This window comes from Phyllobates terribilis, unplaced genomic scaffold (genome assembly GCF_046119375.1).
Source record: "Phyllobates terribilis strain yellow unplaced genomic scaffold, ASM4611937v1 Scaffold_1__5_contigs__length_1240528914, whole genome shotgun sequence".
NCBI classification, from domain to species: domain Eukaryota; kingdom Metazoa; phylum Chordata; class Amphibia; order Anura; family Dendrobatidae; genus Phyllobates; species Phyllobates terribilis.
The window spans coordinates 593487314-593505412 of NW_027362761.1; the positions used below are offsets into that span (position 1 = coordinate 593487314).

Consider the following 18099-nt stretch of genomic DNA (forward strand, 5'->3'; position numbering starts at 1 on the left):
GCAGATTCCCTTTACCCGTAAGGCGTGGGAATGCTCTGCCTTTTATCACCCCATTCAGACTGTACAGTGAGTCATCTACTCCTCCTCCAACCTCCAAGTGGCTGTCATATACAGACCTCCGGTCACTCTCTTTATTGGCCAATTCCCCACCTGGTTTCTTCACTTTCTCTATCCTGACATTCCCACCATCATCATGGGTTATTTCAACATCCCCACTGACACACACCACTCAGCAGCCTCCAAATTCCTGTCGGTCACTTCATCTTTTGGACTTACTAAGTGGTCCACTTCAGCCACCAATAAAGATGGACATACACTGGACATTATCTTCACTCGCCTCAGCTCCCTATCCAACCTCTCAATCTCCCCCTCCCCCTATTTGACCACCATTTACTCACTTTCTCATCCCTGTCCTCCATGTCCAACAACTAGCACACCCACGCACGAACCTAGCAAATCTAGACACCCACAGACTCTCTGATTCTATTCTACCACTGACATCCATATCTTCACTCCATGACACAGACAGTGCCACTGCTTTCAATGCCACTCTCAGCTATTGACTCGGTCACCCCTCTTGTGTATGGCAGAGTGCGACAAATCAATAGGCAACCCTGGCACAATAACCTCACTAAAAAGCTTCAGCAAGCATCCAGGGTTGCAGAGCGGCGCTGAAAGAAAACACATTCGCAAGATGACTTCACTGCATTCAAACAAGCAACACTCGCATTCAAATCAAGTCTCACCTCCGTTAAACAGGCCTACTTCACAACCCTCATATCTTCCTTATCCTACAACCCCAAACAACTATTAAGCACTTTTAACTCCCTCCATACCCTTTTTTTTTCCAGACCATTGCCCTACCCCCATAACCTCCCTCTCCAACATCACTGAAGGAGAGCTTACTCGCCTCCTCTCCAAATCACACCTCACCACTTGTGCACTCGACCCCATCCCACCTCCTCCCCAACCTCACCCCCACACTCATCCTATCCCCAACCCATCTCTTCAACCTATCACTACCTTCTGGTACCTTCCCCGATGCCTTCAAACATGCCACAATCACGCCCATCCTTAAAAAGCCATCCCTCAACCGCTTTCTCCAGCTACCGCCCCATATCGCTGCTCCCATTCGCTTCCAAACTCCTTGAGCAACATGTTCACGCTGAACTTTCCTCTCACCTCATCTAATTCTCTCTTCGACAACCAACAATCTGGCTTCCGTCCCTACCATTCCACCGAAACTGCCCTTACCAAAATTACTAATGACTTACTTACAGCCAAAGCTAGCAGACAATTCTCCATACTCCTCCTTCTAGACCTGTCCTCACAGTTGACCACTGCCTCCTACTACAGATTCTCCCTTCTTTTGGTGTCAAAGACCTTGCCCTATCCTGGCTCTCCTCATACTTTTCCAAACGCACATTTAGCGTCTCCCACTCCCACACTACCTCCTCACCCCGCCCCCTCTCTGTTGGAGTCCCTCAAGGCTCTGTCCTAGGATCCCTACTCTTCTCCATCTACACCCTTGGCCTGGGACAGCTCATAAAGTCCCATGGTTTACAGTACCACCTGTACGCTGATGACACCCAGATCTAACTCTCTTCCAGACGTCACTTTTCTGCTGTCCAGAATCCCAGCGTGTCTATCAGTCATATCCTCCTTCTCATCTCGCTTCCTCAAACTCATTGTGGACAAATCTGAACTCATCACCTTTCCTTCATCTCGCGTATCTTCCCCATCTGATCTATCTATCACAATAAATGACATCACTCTTTCCCCTGTACCAGAAATCTGCTGCCTCTGCGTAGCCCTCAACTCTGCTCTATCCTTCAAGCCACACATCGGAGGCCTCGTCACCTCCTGTCGCCTCCAGCTCAAAAATATTTCCAGAATCTGTCCTTTCCTCAACCCTCAATCTACTAAACTTTTTGTGCATGTCCTTATCATATTTCGCCTCCACTAGTGCAACATCCTCCTCTGTAGCCTACCTTCTAAAACTCTTGCACTTCTCTAGTCTGTCCTTAACTCTACCGCCCGACTAGTTCATCTCCCTCCTCACTACTCCTGTGCAAAGCTCTTCGCTGGCTCCCAATTGCCAAGCGTCTCCAGTTCAAACTAACATTGACTCACAAAGCCATCCATAACCTTTCTCCACCGTACGTCTCTGTACTAATCTCCTGATATATTCCCTCAAGTAATCTCAGGTCCTCCCAAGACCACCTCCTCTCTTCCACACTTATTAGTTCCTCACCCAATCGCCTCCAAGATTTCTCCCGAATATCCCCCATCCTCTGGAATTCTGTGCCTCAACACGTCCGATTATCTGCCACATTCGGATCCTTCAGACCGAACCTGAAAACCCACCTCTTCAAGAAAGCTTACAACATGCAATGACCACGCTGCCTCCTGAACACCCCTGGAGCTGCTGCCTTACCAACACCAAACCTGCGCCTCACCACCACCACCAGAGCTCAGCAACCCCTCCAACCCAATATCTCCTCCATCATCCTGTAGAATGTAAGCCCGCAAGGACAGGGTCCTCTTCATACTGCACCAGTCTATCATTGTTTATTTGTTACTTTAAGTGATAACTGTATTTTGTATGTAACCCCTTCTCATGTACAGCACCAAGGAATCAATGGTGCTATATAAATAAATCATAATAATAATAATTCAAAGAATGCCCCTGCCACTTTTCAGCGGATGGTCAACAAGCTGCTCAAGGGACTTAAAGGGTACACGACTGCGTACCAGGATGACATTGCCATCTTCAGTCTCACCTGGGAGGATCACCTAGAGCATCTGGTGCTGGCGTTCAAGTGGATCCACCGGGCATGCTTGACCATTAAGCCGAAAAAGTGGCAGTTGGGTATTAGTGAGGTCCACTATCTGGGACACCGGGTAGGAGGGGGGGGGGGCTCTGAAGGTGGAGCCCGGCATGGTGGATTGGTGGATGTCATTGTATCCTGGCCCAACCCCAGGACCAAGAAAAAGGTGGTCCTTTCTGGGCACCGCTGGGTACTATAAGAAGTTGGCCCCCCACTATAGTAGCCTGGCGAAGATCCTGACAAATCTCATCATGAAGATGCTGCCCTCCGCAGTTCATTGGACAAATGACTGTGAGAAGGCTTTCCGGGCGCTGAAGACCGCCCTTTCCCGCTTCCCGGTACTACAAGTAGCCAACTTCACGTGTCTATTTGTAGTACAGACTGACGATAGTGACTTTGGCCTCGCTACTGTGCTCAGCCAGGTCGACTCTAAGGGACACGAACACTCCCTTTTGCACCTGAGCTGGAACCTCCTGCTGAGGGAGATGGCCCACTCCACAATGGAGAAGGAATGTCCGGCAATTGTGTAGGCCCTGCAGCATCTGCAGCTATACTTGTATGGATGCCAATTCACCATGGAAATGGACCACATCCCCCACAGCTGGTTACACACCATATCCGGAATGAATGGGAAATTGCTACGCTAGAGTCTTGCCCTCCAGCAGTACCACTTTGCCATTTGCAACAATGGCCGTGACCATGGAAACGCCGATGGAGTATCCTGATGAGGGGATATTGCACATTGGCACAGGTGAACACAGGAAAGTGCAGCCCCTTAGTGCCTTCTAAAGAGAGAGGTGTGAAGGATGTGGGGATTTAAGGGCAGCTTAAAATCCTCCTGAAAATGTGTAGCTGTAACAGGACACCTGCCTCATCAGCAGGGGGCCCAACCTTCTCGGCTTCAAAGAAGGAATTCACACCCCCACCAGCTAGCCAGCATCCAAGATCCCACAGGGTCTCAATCCATTCTAGCACCCCAGGATGGGGAAATATGTGGAATGGCTAGTAGGAGCCAAGTAGCAAATCTGTTTACATACACTATGATTACTTTGCCTTTAAACAATTCTGGACTGCTCATATGATGATGTCATGTGTTTGGAAGCTTCTGGTAGGTTTTTGGCAACATCCGAGTTAATTAGAAACACACCTGTGGATGTTTTTTAATGCACACCTGAAAACACACTGCTTCTTTGTGAAGCATCATGGAAAAGTCTAAAGAAATCTGCCAAGATATCATGAAGAGAATTGCGGACTTGCAAAAGTCTGGCTCATCGCTGGGTACAATTTCAAGATACATGAAGGTGCCTCGCTCATCTGTACAAACAATTATACGCAAGTACAAACAAGATGGGAATATCCAGCCATCATACCACTCAGGAAGACAGGTTCTGTGTCCCAGAGATGAAGGTGCTTTGGCCCAACATGTGCATATCAACCCAAGGACAAAAGCAAAAGACCTTGTGAAGATGATGGCGGATGCTGGTAAGATTGTGTCAATAACCACAGTGAAATAAGTTATGTATTAACATGGGCTGAAAGGCCACTGTGCCAGGAAGAAGCCTTTACTCCAAAAGAAACATAAAAAAGCCAAATTAAGGTTTGCAAATGCACACAGGAACAAAGACCTTAACTTTTGGAGACAAGAAACTAAAATTGAACTTTTTGGGTATAATGACCATCGTTACGTTTGGAAGAAAAAGGAAGAAGCTTGGAAGCCTCAGAACACCATCCCAACTGTGAAACACGGGGATGGCAGCATCATGTTGTGGGGTTGTTTTGCTGCAGGAGGGACTGCTGCACTTCACAAAATAGATGGCATCATAAGAAAAGATTATGTGGCAATACTGAAGCAACATCTCAAGACATCAGCCAGGAAGTTAAAGCTTGGGCAAAAATGGGTCTTCCAAATGGTCAATGACCCGAAGCATACTGCCAAAATGGTAACAAAGTGGCTTAAGGATAACAATGTCAATGTTTTGGAGTGGCCATCACAAAGCCCTGATCTCAATCCTATTGAAAATTTATGGGCAAAGCTGAAAAAGGGACGTGCGAGCAAGGCGACCTACAAACCTGGATCAGTTACACCAGTTTTGTCAGGAGGAATGGGCCCAAATTCCGACCAACTATTTTGAGAAGCTTGTGGAAGGAGATCCCAAACGTTTGACCGAAGTCATTCAGTTTAAGGGCAATGGTACCAAATACTAATGAAATGTATGTAAACTTTTGACTTTGCAGTAAGTAATAAAAATGCCTTAAAACATTCTCTCTCTCATTATTCTGGCATTTGGCAAATATTAAAAATTATAGTAATCCTAATTGACCTCAAACAGGAAAGGTTTATTCTGATTTCATGTCAGATATTGAGAAAAACCATGCATGTGTCTTTTTATATAGTGTATGTAAACTTCTGGTTTCAACTGAATATGTATAACCATTGTATATATAGTGTATTTTCTAGTGTGCCCTTAAAGTGATTAAATATATAATTTAACCTTGGGCTGCCCTTTTATCTCGTTCCACGAATCCACACGTCCGCATTCTCAGCTTAACTCTACATGCTACCGGAGCTGGTTTCTGGCCCAATATAATCCTGTTAACAGACCGGGCTTATATCTAACAAGGAATTGGTCACAGACCTAGAGGGCTGACAAGGTGCTGTTTCACTGGTGCCTAGTGAAAGGGGCCTCTCAGCCTGTCAGGGTTGTGAGTCTGGTGCCACATCAGAAACTGCATGGGCCACATCCTCTCACTGCCCGTGTCTCCCTGGGCTCGTGGGACAGGGGGCGTCTGTGTAAAATTGTGCCAAGCTGTTTCCTAGCGCGTGGGGAATGTCACGTTGGTGCAAGTGGGGGGACCATGTTATCCTCCTGACGTAATAGTGATGTCAGGCGGGGTTGCGAGGTGCAGGTTAATCGCAATTTCTGTTCAAGGTTAATCTCAGGTTTTCCGTTCTGGGGTGATAAACATGACCCTGGAATAGAAGGTCTGGAATTTGAGAAAGAGGTCAAGACGCGGTCTCCTGTAAGAGGATGATCAATGAATACCAAGCCCTCTATTGCTAAAGTTGGTCCTGTCGATTCAGGGAGAAAAACCTTGTCTTTTAGTGCAAACAAATCTACCGCTGGTTTCTCCCACATTTGTACAAACCTGTTGTACACTGTCTGATTTAAACACCATTGTGACTGGATCAGGGGCTAGCAACTGAGGAAATCTGCTCTCCTGTTGTGTATCCCCTTTAAATTAATTGCCGATAGGGAGAGGGCTTTTCCTTCCAAGAGGTCTATGATCTGTCTTGTCATCCTCATTAAATTTGTTGACCTGGTACCCCCCCCGGTGGTTTAGGTAGGCAACTACTGCAGTATGGTCTGATTTTATCTTCACATGTCATCCCTGTATTTGAGGGATGAACTCCTGAAAAGCTTTTAGAATTGCTGTTAGTTCCTCCAGATTGGAAGACTTGCCGGAGGAATAACTATCCCATCTTCCCTGCAAGTTCTGTGACCCCATGTGGGCCTCCCAACCATAAGGACTGACCTCTGTGGTCATTATTATCAGGTTTATCACCCTTCAGGAAACTCCAAGAGAAAGGTTTGACCTGATCCGCCACCATTGCAGCTTCTTGCAAGTGTCCCTGGATACGGTTACCCCGGAGTCTAGATGCAAGTCCATCTCCCTCCAACTGCTTAAAATCTGAGCCTGGTGGCATCTGAAGTGGCCCTGCGCCCACTGTACCCCCAGAATGCAGGAGGTCAGGGAACTTAGGACTGGCATGGCCATCACCTTTGGTTGTGAGATTAAATCTCCCACTAAATGATACAGCCTTTAATTTTTTTCCTCTGGCAGGAAACAACATATGCTTATGGTGTCCAAGGTTGTGTATGCCTAGCAAGGGCTGACGCTGGAATGGAGTTAGTTTTGATTTTGCATAATTTATAGTTCATTCAAGAGAGAAAATAATTTCTTGCACCCTTCTTATATGCTCCTGACGCCGCAGTTCTGTCGGGGCTACTATCCAGGAAGTCATCAAAGTAAGGAATAAAAAGGATACCATCATTCCTTATAAAAGCCGCCAGTTCGGAAACAATAGTTTGTGAGGATATGGGGGCCATTGAGAGCCCGAAGAGAAGAACTCAAAATTAATAATGGGATAACTTTCCCTGATAAATCATGGCTGCCATTACAAATTTCCGGTGGTCCTAAAGGATTGGTATATGATAGTAGGAGTCCTGGATATCTAGTATCGCCAGAAAACAGTCATAATATAACAGATCCACCACCAACTGTGTCATCTACATTCTGAATTTTCTGTATTTTAGAAAGTTGTTCAAGACTTTTAAGTTTATAATGGTTATTTTCTTCCCGTTGGGTTTTCTTAGATAAGAATAAAACCTTGAAGCCTCATCTTGTTGAGTTGGGCAGGGCACTAGAACACTTTCTTTTACCACAAAGGAAATTTCTAATTCCAAGGTAGTTTGGCTTTTTCCCCATGTTATAATCTGCTGGAATTTGTCCTGGGGGAAGAAGAGAAACTCTAGTTTCTGATTGTTCTTTATTATGTCCAGGACATGGGGATTTGATGTAATCCCTTCCAAACTTTGATGAAACTGTATTAATTACAGCCCCCTCCCCCCTACTCCAAACCTGGCAGACCCTGGAAAACCTCCAGTTTGGTTCTTTTCCCCTGGGGTGTCTATCTCTATTAAATTTTTTTCCCTCTGCAAAAGGCCCTATTATGTGTATTGGAAAGGAAGGGAAACCATATTTTTTATCATTGGGTTGAGATGTCCTAGGCCTTTCCCCCTAGTACATTAATATAAACAAATTAGAAGAGGGAAGGAAGTTTTTTTGGCATGCAGTCACTCACCCATATCATCATTCAGTACAGCAGTGGATGGGGTAGCCAGATCATGATTCATTTTGTCTGGACTATTCATCTTGTCAGCCGAAGTGGAAGAAGTGTCCATGAAGAGAAGCCCTCCACCTGCCACCAGATCTGCCTTTAAGAATACACGTGGTCCTAGGCTGACTGCCAATCACATTGTCTTCCTAGTATAATAACCCGAAGGAGCCCCAGTAATCCAATTTCTAAATGCTCGTGCGCATTGGTAGTGACGTCACTCAATTTTGACTTCCGATTACGTCCTTCTGGACATCATGGGAAGCTGCACCGGTGTCCACTCTGGTCCCAAGCCCATCTTCTCCTCTGCACTCCTCAGTAATTTGAGGCATCCACTGGTCCATACTGGGATCTTAAAAGGGCTTCTCCTTGAGCTGGGTCAGAGTACTAGCGAAAAAAACTACACCTTGTGCACTCCAAAACCCAACTATGGGATTTATGCTCTTTTGTAACAATGTAATTACCCCAATTACTTCAGCAGCTCTGAAGATGCAATGTGATAGCAATAAACCATTACTCCACATTGCTAATGGAGCTTCTTGCCTCTTGAAATTTGCCATTTACTACCAAACCGAGTCTGTACTTTACTGGGTAGAAATTGCTTAATAAATGTTGGGGGGCTTTTACAATTATTTCCCTATTAGGGGGCATTCAGATGCATCGACTGTGAGGCAACTCTTGCCATGAGAAAAAGAACTGTAAGCTGAAAACCGCAGCACGACTATTTGGCTTGTCTTCCAACTCTCAAGCAGTCCTTTGGAAGGTTTACTCGTGTTTGATGCCGATTCAGCTTTTATTCATCAAACAATTAGTTTAAAAAATAATTGGAATATTCTCAGTAAATCTTTCCATGCATAGTTGGTGCAAATTAATCTAAGCGATTCGGTCCATCCACTGCGACAGTAATCTGTGGCCGCTGGATGGATGGGAGCCGGGAGAACCGTCCCTTACCTGATGTTTTAATACTTTTACATAGAAAATCACTTTATCAGAGTACAGAGTTCAATAGGGGCTTGTTTTTCGCATAATTAACTTTGTTTTTATTGGTACCATTTTTGAGTACATAGGTCTTTACAGTCATTTCTATTTCAATTTTACGTGATGTGCACAAAAATGGCGATTCTTGAGACCCAAGCCTAGACAACACACTGATTTCTAAAACATTTTCCGCATTCTGGGCATGCATACGGCTCCCCCCGTGTGAGCTCTTTGATGCTCATCACCCTTTCTGTGCCTTAAAGCCCATTGAGATAAATGGATAATTGTAACAGTAACTTACTATATGATCACCATAAGTGATCTAATGTTTAAGGCAGACAAGAATTTGTATGAAAGGATTGTACATTTTAATCAATAGATCTTGCAATAAAAATAAGTTCCACAATTGAATGTGTTAAAGAAAATGTTCCTGTGCCGAGATAATCTTATAAATGTGCCCCCTGCTGTGTACTGGCTGTGTCTTACGGTGTAGGAACATGGTCTGAACAAACCACAAGTCCTGGCCAGTGGAGGAAACAAAAGGACAGCATGGGATCGCTGATGTTGCTTTCTGTCAGGTAAAACATTTCCCTGCCTGTTTTTAACCCCTTTGCGACCTTGGGATTTTCCGTTTTTGAATTTTCGTTTTTTGCTCCCCTTGTGCCCAGAGCCATAGCCTTTTTATTTTTCAGTCAATATGGCCATGTGAGGGCTTATTTTTTGCGGGACGAGTTTACTTTTAAACGCCATTACTAGTTTTACCATATCATGTACTGGAAAACGGGAAAAAAATTACAAGTGCAGTGAAATTGGAAAAAAAGTGCAATACCACAGATGTTTGTTTTTATTTTTTTTTAACACGTTCACTGAATGCTAAAACTGACCTGTCATTATTATTCTCCAGGTCATTACGAGTTCGTAGACATCAAACATGTATAGGTTCATTTTTATTTAAGTGGTGAAAAAAAATCCAAAGTTTGCTAAAAAAAATTTTTAAAAAATGGCGCCATTTTCCGAGACCCGTAGCGTCTCCATTTTTCGGGATCTGGGGCCGGGTGAGGGCTTATTTTTTGCGCGCTGAGCTGACATTTTTATTAATACCATTTTGGGGTAGATCCGATGTTTTGATCGTCCGTTATTGCATTTTATTGCAATGTTGCGGCGACCAAAAAAATTTAATTCTGGTGTTTAGAATTTTTTTCTCATAATGCCGTGTACCGATCGGATTAATTATTTTTTTATATTGATAGATCAGGCGATTCTGAACGCGGCGATACCAAATATGTGTATGTGGGGTTTATTTTTTATTATTTTATTTTGAATGGGGCAAAAGGGGGGTGATTTACACTTTTATATTTTTTTTATTTTTTTAAAAACTTTTTTTTTTTTTCACTTTTTGCTTGCTTCTATAGTCTCCATAGGATACTAGAAGCAGCACTTGTCTGATCGCCTCTGCTACATACAGATGATCAGCAGATCACCTGTATGTAGCAGAAATGCTCCTGTACTATGAGCGCCGACCACTAGGTGGCGCTCATAGTAATCTTTACATGACAACCACTGGTGTCTGCTGCAGACCCAGGGTTGTCATGACCACCCATCGGTGACCCACGATCACGTGACGGGGTCACCGATGGGCGGGGCTAATGCCGCGCTTCCGGCGCGGCGATGTTAAATGCCGCTGTCAGAGATTGACAGCGGCATTTAACATGCTAACAGCCCCGGGTGGATCACGATTCCACCCGCAGCTGTTGCGGGCACATGTCAGCGCCCTGGGCCGGTAAGGGGTTAAATCGGGCTGATCACAGTGCACCAATGGGTTTTCTTGATAGACCAGGGTCTGCTGATGACCCCTGTGCCAGTCATCATAATCATCTTATGAATATCGGCCCGTGGCCTTCGTTCATAGGAGATCATGATTTCTGCTATATGTAGCAGTTCTGAAGCCCTGCTATGTGTAGCACAAGCAATGGGATGATCGCAGCTTCAAATCTCGTAAGAGGACTAACAAAGACAGTAAAAAAAAGTTTTTAAAAATATGAAAAAATAAAAAACTCAACAAGTTCAAATAGCTCCCCTAATGCGCCATTAAAAATAAAACAAAAACCCCACATATTTGATATTGCTGCATTCAAAAATATCCGATCTATCAAAATATAGAATAAATTAATCCGATCGGTAAATGGTGTAACGAAAAAAAATCAAAGCGCCAGAATTATGCTTTTGGCTGCCGCAACATTGCAATAAAATGCAATGAGAGGCAATCAAAACATTGCATCTACCCCAAATTGGCATCAGCAAAAAAGCTCAGGGCGGAAAACATAAGCCCTCACAAAGCCCCAAACCACGAAAAATGAACGTTACGGATTTCGAAAAATGACGACAAAGGGTAAATATATTTGTTTTACAACTTAAATTTAAAAAAAAAAGATATATTTTTACTTGTACGGACATGGGGTATCATATTGTGCAGTCAGTTTTACCGTTTAGTGAACATGGTAAATAAAATACCGAAAAAACTTGTGGAATTGCAATTTCAAAGCACTTGGATTTTTTTCCCCATTTTCCAGTACACTATATGGTAAAATGAATGGTGTAATTCAAAAGTACAACTCATCCTACAAAAATAAAAAAAACATTAAGGCTCTTGGAAGAAGGGGAGTAAAAAATGAAAATGCAAAAACAGAAAATGGCAATATCAGGAAGGGGTTAAAGCTATATAAATGTTCTCCACATTCTGAACTTGAAAGTGACTTTTCCTGTGTAAATTCTCTGATGTTTAACAAGATCTGATCTAACAGTGAAACATTTCCCACATTCTAAACATGAAGCTGGCTTCCCTCTGTGTGAGATCTTTCATGTCTAACAAGATCTGTTTTACGGGTAAAGCATTTCCCACATTTTGGGCATGAGTATGGCTTCTCCCCTGTGTAAATTTTCTGATGTTTAACAAGATCTGATTTCTGGGTAAAGCATTTTCCTCATACCTGACATGAAAATGGCTTCTCCCTCATGTGAATTTTTTGATGTCTAATAAGAGTTAGTTTACCATTAAAATATTTCCCACATTCTGAACATGAAAATGGGTTTTCCCCCTGTGTGAGATCTTTCATGTCTAACAAGATCTGATTTATGAGTAAATCATTTTCCACAATCTGGGCATGAATATGGCTTCTCTCATGTGTGAATTCTTTGATGTCTAATAAGAACATTTTTCTGATTAAAACATTTTCCACATTCTGAACATGAAAACGGCTTCTCTCCTGTGTGAATTTTTTGATGTCTAATAAGAATGCGCTTATGATTAAAACATTTTCCGCATTGTGAACATGAAAATGGCTTTACCCCTGTGTGAACTCCTTCATGAATAAGAAGATCTGATTTCTGGGTAAAGCATTTTTCACATTTTGGGCATGAAAATGGCTTCTCCCCTGTGTGAATTCTTTGATGTGTTATGAGATGATGTTTCTGGGTAAACCATTTCCCACATTCTGAACATAAAAATGGCTTCTCCCCTGTGTGAATTCTCTCATGGCGAACAAGATGTGATTTCTGGGTAAAACATTTTCCACATTGTGAACAGGAAAATGGCTTCTCCCTTGTGTGAATTTTCTGATGTCTAACAAGAATATGTTTATAGTTAAAACATTTTCCACATTGTGAACATGAAAATAGATTCTCACCCGCATGAATTCTCTGATGTTTAACAAGATCTCGTTTTGTGGTAAAACTTTCTCCACATTCTGAACATGAAAATGGCTTCTCCCCTGTGTGAATTCTTTGATGTCCAATAAGAGTATGTTTCTGATTAAAACATTTCCCACATTCTGAACATGAAAATGGCTTCTCCTCAGTGTGGCTTTTATGATGTCTAATAAGATCTAGTTTCATGGTAAAACATTTCCCACATTTTGAGCATGTATATGGATTTTCCACGTGGTGGAGTTCTTGATGTCTAATCAAAAGTGATTTTACAGTAAAACATTTTCCACAATCTGAACATGAAAATGGCTTCTCTCCTGTATGAATTCTTTGGTGTCTAATAAGACTATGCTTCTGGTTAAAACAGACCCCACATTCTGAACAAGAAAATGGTTTCTCCCCTGTGTGTCTTCTACGATGTATAACTAGATGTGATTTCCAATCAAAACATTTCCCACATTCTGGACATGAATACGGCTTTCCTTCTGTGTGAATTCTCTCATGTCTAACAAGATTTGATTTATTATTAAAGCATCTTCCACATTCCTGACATGTAAATGGCTTCTCCCCTGTGTGAATTCTTTGATGTTTAATAAGAATTTGTTTTTGGGTAAAACACTTCCCACACTCTGAACATGAATATGGCTTCTCCACGGTGTGAGTTCTATGATGTGTAACCAAACCTGATTTTTGTGAAAAACATTTGCCACATTCTGAACATAAATATGGCTTTTCCCGTGTGGGAACTTTTAGACGTTCGACGCCCAATCTGTAACTTGTATTTTGCTTTACAGTCTGTGATGAATCAGGAGATAGGATCTGTGTAAAAGGATTAGATGATACATTTTGGATATGAGGGGTGGAGGGTATATCTTCAATATTGGCATTTTTCTCATATCCATATTGAATGATATTACAATCATCTGCATTAACATGTGAAGATTTTGGATGTCCCTCTGAGCTCCCGGTACAGTCATCTGCAAAGAATAAAACTGATCATATTATTTTATAGTAATATAAAGATTGTACTGACTTTTTATGACATTACAATTGAGAAGTATTCATTTAATAACTAAAATATTGGTTGCAAAATGGAACACAATCTCAGAGCAGGGACCACTAGGTCACAATATTATAACAGGTTTTTCTGTTGTGGTTTTCTACTTCCATAAAACAAACAGGCCTATCTTGGTATAACGGGTAAACAGAAGAAAATAAGGTAGTACAGTTCATAGGCCAGTGGCGGTCTGACCGCACAGGGTTAGCACAGCAAACATGGTTCAGGCTAAGCCAAACACAAGCCCCAGAACCACACCCTGAGGTGGAGATATGGAGAATAACCTCCGGCCCGCTCTATGGTTTTTCTCATAAAAACACACCCTTTTACAAATGGTGTATTAACCCCTCTCAGCAAATAACATGCTGGACGAAACTTAACAGTTTTAATTCACTGAAGCTAACAGCCTCAGGGAAACGTATATCCCCTCCAGCACTTTACCAGTGACTTTGTCACATATCCCCCTCCCTTGCCCAAAGCCGGGGGTTTTGGCACCTTCACTTGCTAAACAGGGAAGTCTGGACAGGGCACCTGCATTACTATGTAGTTTCACGGGCCTATGTTCCACATGAATATTAATTGTCCTGGAGCGCTAGAAACCACCAAGTCACCAGGGCATTCTTCCCCTTCCTTTCCCTCATCCATCTCAGAGATGCATGATCTGATACTAGCCTGAACTTTCGGCCTAATTGATAGTATCTCAGGGTGTCAACTGACGGCCAAGGACTCTTTTTCTACGATGGCGTATTTCTTCTCACAGGCAGAGAGATTCCTGCTTAGATACAGGATGGGATGTTCCTCCCCATTCACTTCTTGGAACAACACGGCTCCCAACCAGACCTCCGAGGCGTCCGTCTGGATCACAAACTCCTTATTGAAGTCAGGAGCAATAAAGACCGGCTGCTTACACAGGGCAAGCTTCAATTCCTGGAACGCTCCCTCCGATTCAGCCGACCATTTGGCCACCGTCATCTTTGTCCCTTTAAGCAGGTCGGTCAGGGGTGCGGCTATCATGGCCAAATTCGGGATAAATCGAATTCCCAAGTTTGTGCGTTCCCAGAAACGCACAAACTTGCTTCTTCGAGTTTGGTTGAGGCCAATTTTGGATAGCCTCCACCTTATTTACTTGCGGTGTTATTTCGCCTCTTCCGACGATGTACGAAAGTATTTTGCCTCTTCTTTCCACATTGCGCACTTCTTTGGGTTTATAGTAAACCCTGCCTTCTTTAGCAAATTCAGTTCCGCCTGGACCTTCTGTAAATGACTTCCCCAATCAGGGCTGAATATCACAAAATCATCCAGGTAAGCTGTGGCGTACTTTTTGTGAGGGGCTAGGATTCAGTCCATGGCCCTCTGAAAGGTAGCTGGGGCTCCCTGCAGACCGAACGGCATCCTGGTGTACAGAAAGCACCCATCAGGATTAGAGAAGGCAGTCTTCTCCTTGGCACTTTGGGACAGGAGAATTTGCTAGTACCCTTTCTTTAGGCCCAGGGTGGTAATATATCTGGCTGACCCTAGCCTTTCAAGAGCTCATCGACCCGACGTATCGAATATGCGTCGAACTTTGATACCTCATTCAGCTTCCTGTAGTCATTACAGAACCACCATTCTCCAGCCGGCTCCGGCACAAGGAAAATGGGGCTGGACCGCTTTTTGACTCCTCGATGACGCTCAGGTTCAACATTCTCCTCACCTCTTTGGAGATCACCTCGCGGTGGGCTTTGGGAATCCGATATGGTCTCTGACTCACCCTCACATGCGGCTCCGTCAAGATTTCATGCTCAAACACCTGCGTGCAAACTAGCAGCTCCGAAAACAGGTCCCGGTTCCGCTGAAGCCGCTCTCGGCATTGTTGCTTCTGAGCCGATGAGAGTGTCTCAGCCACTGCGACATCCTCGACTAGGGCTTCGGGATGGGCACACACCTTTTACCGGTTCTCTGTCTTGCCAAGGTTTGAGTAGGTTAATGTGGTACACCTGATACGGCTTTCTTCTCCCTGGTTGGTGGACCTTGTAGTTGACATCACTCAACTTCTCGACCACCACATATGGCCCTTGCCACTTGGCTAGGAATTGGCTCTCCATCGTGGGGATCAACACCAACACCCGGTCTCGAGGGCTAAACTGTCTCAGTCTCGACAGCCGATTGTGGACCCTTGCCTGGGCCTCTTGTGCTTTAAGGAGGCTTTCCCTTACAGTCGGTATCACCCTTGCGATCCGGTCTTGCATCTGGGCCACATGCTCGAAGTTGCTCCAGTGGGATTTTACCCTCGGCTTCCCTGGTCTCCTTCGCAATGTCCAAGAATCCCCAAGGGTGCCGTCCGTAAAGCAACTCGAAGTGCGAGAACCCTATAGAGGCCTGGGGAACTTCTCTAGTGGAAAATAGCAGGTAGGGGAGTAGGCAATTCCAATCTCGGCTATCCTTCTCCACGAGCTTTTTAAGCATAGACTTTAGGGTCTCGTTGAACCTCTCCACCAGGCCGTCCGTCTGCGGATGGTACACGGACGTCCGGAGTTGTGTAATCTGGAGAGCCTTACACAACTCCCTCATCACTTTCGACATGAAAGGAGTTCTCTGGTCTGTCAAGATCTCCTTTGGCAGGCCCGTCCGGGAGAAGATATGTACCAGCTCTCAGGCTATGCTCCTGGCAGAGAAGTTTCTCAATGGTACTGCCTCTGGGTACCGTGTTGCATAGTCCAGCACAACCAGTATGTATTGGTGACCCCTGGCGGACTTAATTAAGGGCCCTACAAGGTCCATGGTATATTTGGTCAAACAAGACCTCTATAATGGGTTATGGATAGTGATGAGCGAGCGTGCTCACCACTGCTCGTTACTCGCCTGAGCATCTCACTGCTCGAGATGCTCGGCGAGTATTTACAGGATGCTCGGGTAGGAGCTTGGGTTCCCGCCACGCATGTTTGGCGCTCTTTAGACAGCCAATTAACATGCAGGGATTGCCTGCCACTCACTGTAATGCTGTAGCCAGTGGCGTACCGCCGATGGCGGCAGGCCACGCCACTGCTATGGGGACTGTGAGCCAGGAGGGCCCCGAAGCAGTGGGGGAACGAGAAGGATAGGTGAGTATTGGGGGGGAGGGAGGTTGCGGTGGCGGAGGAGCAGGACACACGCAGTAGCCGCAGCTGCAGCTACCACGTGTGCCCAATGCTAAAGGGACATGAATATTCCCTCTTCTCCACTCCCATGGGCGTGGAGAAGAGGGAATATTCATTCTCTTTAGTAGCGGGCACGGAGGAGCGCTGACAGTGCAGGCTACTAAAGAGAAAGTATATCACTCTTCTCCACGCCTATAGTCCCGGCGTGGAGAGGAGTGAATATGCCAGGAGCAGCAGCTCACCTCGGCATCTGAGAGCGCGAGCTGCTCAGATGCCGACATGAGCTATTGGCAGACATGACGCAACAGCACTGGAGCAGAGGTGAGGAAGGAGGGTGAGTATAAGTGTTTATTTTTTTGTGTGTGCAGTGAGGGGGCCACACATACCAGGATTAGGGGGTGAGGAGGCCACACATACCAGGATTGGGGGATGAGGGGGCCACGCATACCAGGAATGGGGGATGAGGGGGCCACGCATACCAGGAATGGGGGATGAGGAGGCCACGCATACCAGGATTAGGGGATGAAGGGGGCCATGCATACCAGGATTGGGGGATAAGGAGGCCACGCATACCAGGATTGGGGGATGAAGGGGGCCACGCATACCAGGATTGAGGGGGGATGAGGAGGCCATGCATACCAGGATTGAGGGGGGATGAGGAGGCCACGCATACCAGGATTGGGGGAGGATGAGGAGGCCAAGCATACCAGGATTGGGGGATGAAGGGGGCCACGCACGCATACCAGGATTGAGGGGGGATGAGGAGGCCACGCATACCAGGATTGAGGGGGGATGAGGAGGCCACGCATACCAGGATTGAGGGGGGATGAGGAGGCCACGCATACCAGGATTGAGGGGGGATGAGGAGGCCACGCATACCAGGATTGAGGGGGGATGAGGAGGCCACGCATACCAGGATTGAGGGGGGATGAGGAGGCCACGCATACCAGGATTGGGGGAGGATGAGGAGGCCACGCATACCAGGATTGGGGGAGGATGAGGAGGCCACGCATACCAGGATTGGGGGGGGGGGGGTTGAGGAGGCCACGCATACCAGGATTGGGGGGATGAGGAGGCAATGCATACCAGGATTGGGGGATGAGGGGGGCCATGCATACTAGGTTTGGAGGATGAGGGGTGCCATACATACCAGGATGGGGAAATTTATTCTTTTGTGGTAAAATTAGAGGCGTCTTGCTTCTATTTGGGTCGTCTTATTTAAAATATACGGTATTTTAAAATCAGTGAGTACGTGGTGCCCATAATACTGCAGGACTGTGGGGTGCATTATACTATATGGGGGCTGCATTTTACCCTATGGGGTGTGTAATATACTGTATGGACGACTATGGGGAGTGCATTATATTCTATGGAGGACCATGAGAAGTTCATTATACTATATGAAGGATTATGGGAGTTGCATTATACTATATGGAGGATTATGGTTGGCGTATTATACTATATGGAAGGCTATGTGGGGCCATTATAATATTTTGAGGGCTATGTGGGGGGCCATTA

At 45.1% G+C, this 18099-nt stretch overlaps 1 protein-coding gene across 1 annotated transcript in view; it reads right to left on the minus strand.

Moving 5' to 3' along the window:
* Window positions 1–11524: 11524 nt before the first annotated feature.
* Window positions 11525–18099, minus strand: part of LOC141271973 (uncharacterized) — a 31176-nt gene continuing 24601 nt past the window's right edge. The window contains exon 2 of the mRNA XM_073682231.1: window positions 11525–13385. Within this exon, the coding sequence (XP_073538332.1) occupies window positions 11884–13385 (1502 nt within the window). The 3' untranslated portion in view covers window positions 11525–11883. The remainder of the gene's footprint in view (window positions 13386–18099) is intronic.